The sequence below is a fragment of the Borostomias antarcticus genome (genome assembly GCF_949987555.1).
Source record: "Borostomias antarcticus genome assembly, chromosome: 19".
Taxonomy (NCBI): domain Eukaryota; kingdom Metazoa; phylum Chordata; class Actinopteri; order Stomiiformes; family Stomiidae; genus Borostomias; species Borostomias antarcticus.
Window position 1 is genome coordinate 19,752,278 of NC_140252.1, and position 7,500 is coordinate 19,759,777.

The window sequence follows — 7,500 nt, forward strand, 5'->3', positions numbered from 1 at the left end:
GGTGGGGAGAACAAGCCCCCCCCCCCCCCCCACTCCCTGCCTGTTGCACCGGCCTCTCCTGCAAGTCAATGGGACTTTAATTCAATTAGAGTCAAGCTACTGTGGCCGCCTCATGGCAGGAATTATTGAACATAACCACCCCTTCTCCTCACACACTCACAATCACTCACTCACTCAGAATCACCCCCCGTTTCCACCGTCACACACACACACACACACACACACACACACACACACACGCACGCACACGCACGCACGCACACACACACACACACACACACACACACATACACACACACACTCCCCCCGACAGACACACACTCCTCCCAGGTTGGTTCACACATGGCTGGGTTTTGACCATTCACGGCCCCTCTCTCTCCCTCTCTCTCCCTCTCTCTCCCTCTCTCTCCCTCTCTCTCTCTCTCTCTCTCTACCCTCCATCCTTTCAGGCTTTTGTTCCCCCCGTGCTACTGTCCCCTGCGCGGTTACCGCTCCTCCTGCCCCTGACAACGGGCCTCCCGGCGTCGTACGGGACACGACGACGCTGCGTCTTTAAACGGGCCGAGTCGGTGTTTCATGTTTGTGTCGTCTGCTGTGATTCCTTGTATTTTTTGCCGTGGGGGTGTTTTTACTCAGGGCTCACCTCTGTACAGCACTCTGGTCGTCTGCCGTCATTGTAAATGTGCTTTATATAAATAAAGTTTGCCTTGCTTAAACGGAGCCAGTTCCGAAAAAGATATAGTATTTAAATGACTGACTGAGAAAAGGTGTGGTAAGAAAAAAGAAAAAACAAGGATATTACCACCTACCCCCCCCCAGCGTATCCTGCCCTAACAGCCCTGGTCATCCTGGGAATTGGCCACTCGAAGCCCTAAACTGTTGTGAAAAGAAATTATGACTATTAAAAGGTCATTGTTAGACCCCCCTTCCAGTGGGTAGCCACAAGGCAATGACCTCATTTCCACCTTAATGCCCCCTTCTCTTTTTTAACGACCCCCCGCCCCCCCCCCCCCCCCCCTAGCACCCTCTGTCTGCCACCCCCCTGCCCCCCTCAGCCATTCAGGTGATCCCACACACATTCATGAGACAGGTCAAGAGTGCGAGCGCTTATCCACCAATAGGGTGGCTGTCCTGGCTCATTAACGGGGCTGATGGGAGAGGAAGCAGCGCGTTACCTGGAGCGCAGCCCCCCCCCAACAGCTACAGGCTGGTCTCAGTGTGTCATCCTCCCCCAGGGAGGCAGAGTGGACGGGGTCAGACGCCAGGGGTGTTGGGGCAGCAGGGCACACAGGAGCTAGACATCTCCGGCGCCGGTTGATACACACTCCCTATCGGGCTTGGCGCTACCGCGTGGCGTGCGCTCACTATGGACGGGGTGCAGGTACAGCGCAGGCCGGTTTGGGAAGCGGAGAGGGCTTTGTGGGTGATGGCGGCGGCGGGCGGTTACTTCATGGAAGGTATGTGTTGATGGACGCGTGTTGGTTCAACTGATGGTGTTCAAACTAATGACTCCCACAGTTTGGGGTGAGGTTGATTTTTAACAGAGAGCATGAGATTGTGAGAGAGTGATGTCTTTTTTTAATTATCTATTTAATGTGCCTTTGAATGGGTTGAACTGACTTGATGGATAGATGAGAACTGTCAAATGTAAAACATTGGTCATTACGTTTCATTATTTATTTACGTGTTTTAAAGAAGATGATTATATATTTGAATGGGACTCACCCTGTCGTGACTCGCTCTCTCCCTCTCCTCCTAAGGTCAACAGTGACGTTCGTCTCAGCTTTATGTCTAGTTGTCATAATCGATAAACAAATAGTACAGTCTGTGTTCATGTGACTGACAGCCTAACCCCTTAGCACGCTGAAAGGGTAATGACAGTTTTAAACCTGAAATTAAGCCAGATTGGTGCAATTACAAGTGTCATTTTAATTATCTGAAACAACTTCAGTACGCGATGTTCCCTTTCTCTACCTCAAAGAAAAGAGAACGGGAGAAATCAAACAGGTAGCTCCCAAAAATCGTCATCACAAAATGTCAACCGTAATTACCTTTTGTTATGGGGTGACACTTCGGCATAGAAAAGAAAAATTGAAAGTGTCATTCAAGGAAAACAGTCAATGAGTAAACATGATCATTTTTCTGTCTCGCTTCTCTGTAACACAAAAGATTGATTAGCAGCGAGGTATGGAAGCAAAACAATAGCCTGGGTGACATTAGTAGGCTAGAACTACTTTGTTTGCGGAGCACAATGCCAAAGCCAGCCTTCTGCATCAAGCCAGGGGCGCCTGTCACGAGACGTCACCTCAACAATGCAGCCTCTCTGAAGTTAATGCTAGCTACGTGTTTGACTTGACAAGTTCCACACTGTCTTCTCTTCCTTCTCTGAGCCGGCGTTTATAAACGCAGTCCTGACAGCTGACGTTGATCAGAGTCGATCAGATCTACTGTAGCTGTTTCCACCCTGTCGTTAGACTGGTAGAGACCGTCCACCTTGTCGTTAGACTGGTAGAGACCATCCACCCTGTCGTTAGACTGGTAGAGACCATCCACCCTGTCGTTAGACTGGTAGAGACCGTCCACCCTGTCGTGAGACTAGTAGAGACCGTCCACCCTGTCGTTAGACCGGTAGAGACCATCCACCCTGTCGTTAGACTAGTAGAGACTGTCCACCCTGTTGTTAGACTGGTAGAGACCGTCCACCCTGTCGTTAGACTGGTAGAGACCGTCCACCCTGTCGTTAGACTGGTAGAGACCGTCCACCCTGTTGTCAGACTAGTAGAGACCATCCACCCTGTCGTTAGACTGGTAGAGACCGTCCACCCTGTCGTTAGACTGGTAGAGACCGTCCACCCTGTCGTTAGACTGGTAGAGACGTCCACCCTGTTGTCAGACTAGTAGAGACCGTCCACCCTGTCGTTAGACTAGTAGAGACCGTCCACCCTGTCGTTAGACTGGTAGAGACCGTCCACCCTGTCGTCAGACTAGTAGAGACCGTCCACCCTGTCGTCAGACTGGTAGAGACCGTCCACCCTGTCGTTAGACTGGTAGAGACCGTCCACCCTGTCGTGAGACTGGTAGACTACCCTATTACACAGTGGTTTGTACACAGGCATCTCTTGTTAGGGACTGTTAGGAAGTGAAATCCTCTGCAGTGATATTTGCCTGGAGAATGGACAGCACACACTGAGGATCTGTTTAACCCAGCGAGAGAGAGTTTGCTATATTATATATTGAGAGTTTGCTATATTATATATTGAGAGTTTGCTATATTGCAAGTCCGAAAGTCGGGGGAGGGAGTTTGACAAAATACTTTTGACCGTCGGTTCTGTGTCGGATGCCGCTCTGTCGCTGACCTGGTCCGCACAGATATTTGGGGCCCAACAGTTGCTGGTGCTTGTTCATGTCCAACTGTCCTGAGCTCATCATCTCTGTTACCACGTCCAAATATTGAAGTCAAAGTGAGTGTTTGCAGCCGTCTGGGTGCTATTCTGAACGTATACCTAGAACACCGAAAAAGAAGCACCCTTAAGACCTTTTTTTCCCCGTGAAAAGAAAAGCCTTTTAAAACCTGTCCAGCCCTAGATAATTTCATTCACTCCTCCTGGCCCTGCTTGTATTCAGCGTGCGTCCAGAGATCAGGTTTTTCAGGGGTGGGTTGATAGCTTCCCAGGCCTCCGGGTCCTTTGTTACGGCTGCCCGTGAGGCTGCCTGCGAGGCCACCCATAGAACTCTGGGAGAAAAGGGGGTCTGAGGCACGTTGCTAAGAAATAGTTCAACCTCGGGGGTGGTGGGAGTTTGGGTTTTGGGGAGGGGAAGGAACGGGGGAAATATAATAAAAGCATTATCAATTGTGCCAAGGTATATATGGACCACACAGCAAGTTTGAATGGCTCACTTTCTTTTGGCTCCCCCCTGTTCTGAGGGCATTACCCGGTCTGAACTCGCCTAAACCCTTGTGGTCACACCTCTTGAAAAGGTTTTGTTTCGGCCGTCAATTGGTATTCTAACCAGGTCAGCGGATCCCGTCCACCCCGTCTGCGCGTCTGTTTTCATTTTAATTTGCACCTGTTGTGCAGTTGTTCGGAAAAAGGCAAGTGCAGACTTGCTGACCGCGCCAAGATCACGTTATCAACAAATATCCTCCGTGTAATCTGTTTTGTTTTTTTCCTTGATGCGTTCTTTGTGTGTTCAACAAATGTGGCCACTTTTAGTTTTGTTAGTGGGGAAAGAAATGAAGAAACAGATATGACCAAATGTCTACTCCATCAAAGGCAACGATGCAGACCCTGTTTATTGTACATAAACGTATAATTAATGGTCACAATTAATCTTCGGGTCGGGCTGTTTCATTACTAGACTTGTTTCTTTTATTAGTCACGTACAGAAATCAAAACAAACTTTTTCACCAGCGTTTGCTTTTAAAACCCCCTAGTTCCCATGATGCCATGCGCTGTCACTCTGCCCTGGGACTGCGTTCCCCAGACTGGGGTTTTAGAACCTGGCGTTGAGGTGTGGCGCACGGCGCCCTGTTCCCCTAGCTGAGCTAATGCCCTCTGTCTATTCCTATAATAAGTCTTTTGACTTCCTCCGTAGGTCGATTTATGCGCCGCCGTGCGTAGGGGGGCCCCGGCGTGCGTGGGGGGGCCCCGGCATGCCTTGTGAGGGCTGAGTAATTCACAAACAGCCACCTTCGATTGAGTTCACAGACCTTATTTACAGGCGTGTCTATTTTAGGAAAAGCTGCCGTGTGTCTGGGACCCGGCGTTGCGCAATCAAGGGGGCTACTGCTACTCGTGAGTTATTTTAATGTGGGTCTTGACTGCGCAGTATTTTCTCTGCCATGACTCGCAGAAATCCATGTGAAATGAAGAGGAGGGACACACACACACACACACACACGAGTGTGATGTGTATCTGGTTATAACGGAATATGCCGGCGACACTGTATTTTCCCCAGCCTCTCATTGACAGTTGTGTTCATGGAAACAGTGTGACTTAGACGTTCGTATCCCACATGTAACATGGAAAGGAATAGCGAGTGAGTTTGGTGAATAGTGACCCCCCCGCCCCTGCCCCCCCCCCCCTCAGCGCAAATTACCAAGAGGTTAAGCCTGTTGTACTCCCCCCCCCCCAACCCCCATGACAAACGCAACATTTGTAAATTTAAAAAAACTGCAGACCATCTCAAACATGGCGGGCATGCGTGGGACCTAAGCCCCTCCTGAAAGGTGCAGCTTGCTGGCATCTGGGGGTGGTTTACTGCCAACGGAGGAACAGCGTCTATTCTGGCGCCGCAGCTGTGCGCCCGTCACCACGGTTAAGTTACAGATTCCAGTCGCGGTGCTGTAATTGGGGTGTAACCCACCCAAAAAAACAAAACAAAAATCCCACAGAGGGACGAGGGGGACGGGCTGTAATCATGACTTAATCCTGGGAGCAGCGTACTGGCGGGTTCTGCCAGCACCGCGGCCAGCGGGGTCGGCGATGAGGAGAATTCCACTGTGCTGACGTCCGTCCGTCCGTCCTCTGTTTTGTCTCGTTTCTCTCCGGGTGGTCGCAGCGCTGAACTACGGCAACGTGGTGGAGACGGGCTCGGAGAGCGAGGAGGACGACGGCCTTCTCAATGGCGCCGGCAGCCCCGCCAGTGTCCCCGCCAACCACGAGGGCTCCCCGAGGGTAGGCCACGCCCCCGTGACCAAGGAGGAAGACGACGACGACATGAGGGACAGCGGGGTGGAGCACGTCTGGCACGACAACGACATTCTGAGCGCCTCGGTCGACGGTACTGGTGAGTGTCTCGCCCGCCCCGGACCGCCCTCGCACACTGAGATGGCGGCCAAAATATCAAGAGCTCATCCACTTTCCAGGAGATAATAGGCTGCTGCCAACATCATTCCCCTCCCAACACACACACACACGCACACACACACACACACACACACACACACACACACCATCTCCAAGTTTGAAGGGGCCTTTATGATGTTGAATGATGGACACATGAGGACGCATGATCAGTCTGGGAAAGAAAAGTGAGAACAGCTTTTAAAGGGGCCGTCCTTCATCCACACACACACACACACACACACACACACACACACAAGTTTGCTTCAGCTCATAGATGTACAACCCAGCTGACATTTAATGAATATGAGGCCCAAACATTTACACATACAGTATATTTCTATACATTTTCGTTATTATTAGTGTCATTCTAAGCACATCGCTCCTCAGTGATTGATATAATGCGATGTCTGCGGTATCATTACCCATAATGCAGTTTATACCAGGCAGGTGATACATACGTTTGCCACTTAGATTTTTTTTCCAAGCATCACTGATAACGGGGGCCTAGTCATGGATGCTTGAAAGATAAATACTTTTAATTAGGGGCAGAGGATAATCATTAAAGGAAGCCAGACGGCTGCAAAAGTCATTAACAATCTTAAATGAAATTTTTATTTTTATGATAGCCATTTACATGCATAATAAGAGTCAATGATTCTTGGAGCTGTGTGACAGAAACAGAGTGTGGCGAGAAGTCATGTAAGACACCCCATTTAAATGAGCCGGTGTTAGCTATTCATTTCTGCTAATGAACTAGCAGTGCACATTGCTGAAAGAGGAAATATTCCCAGTCTTAAATTTTAATACATCCCCAAAAAATTGCACATTTATGTGGATGTCAACATAGAGGCTCGTAGGAGATAATACACAGACATGTCATAATTTACTGATTTACTTTATAAACAGACACAGTTCAGATTGCGTTCTGTTCTTGCAAAAAAAAAAAAACATAAATCTTGATAGAAAATAAACAAGCAGTCATTGCGTACAGTAATTGTTTATTAGATAAAAGCTTGTGGTGCCTTAATGTCTGGGATTCAACTATGTTGCAATCCCCAGATAATATGCTTCTCATGTGATTAAACATCTGACATATTTCTCAGAACGGTGAAGTTCATTAGAGAGATGCTGGGAATCTCTTTTCCCAAGCTTGTGGGCACTGCTGTGTTCGCCTGTGTGGTTTTGTCTCTGTGTGTGTGTGTGCGCGTGTGTGTGTGTGGCTTCCACGGTGCCTCGCTGTCTGCGCTGATACCTCAGCACATAGCTTCACCCTGAGATAAGCTGTGCTTTTCTCCAGCGCTTTTCTCAACTGTGCTTTTGGGCTCTTGGGTGCGCAGGATGCAAGGCTGTTGTTTTTTTTTTGAACTGAAGAGCGCAGCGACGTTTCTCGCCGTGCCGTTTCCGGTCGCCGTGTAGCACAATCAGAGTTTTTGTGTCTGGAATTGTCCTTGACATTCTTTCTCCCCACAATGGGGGCGGGCTCAAAACGCTGGAAACCATGACATCATTATCACCGACAGAGATTTTAAATAAATCACCTGGTTGCGTTCTCCCTGCCCTTCAAGGGGTTTTTCTATCTCCTCTCCTGGCCGCCTCAAGGATTTTTCAAAGGAATAACACAAAGCAGGGACTTTTGTTTATACTGCGTCC

The 7,500-nt window shown here is 49.3% G+C and overlaps 1 protein-coding gene across 1 annotated transcript in view; it reads left to right on the top strand.

The window, feature by feature from the left end:
* zeb2b (zinc finger E-box binding homeobox 2b) overlaps positions 1-7,500 on the top strand; it is a 64,801-nt gene that overhangs the window by 42,511 nt on the left and 14,790 nt on the right. Inside the window, exon 2 of the mRNA XM_084453762.1 lies at positions 5,564-5,791. Within this exon, the coding sequence (XP_084309888.1) occupies positions 5,564-5,791 (228 nt within the window). The remainder of the gene's footprint in view (positions 1-5,563; positions 5,792-7,500) is intronic.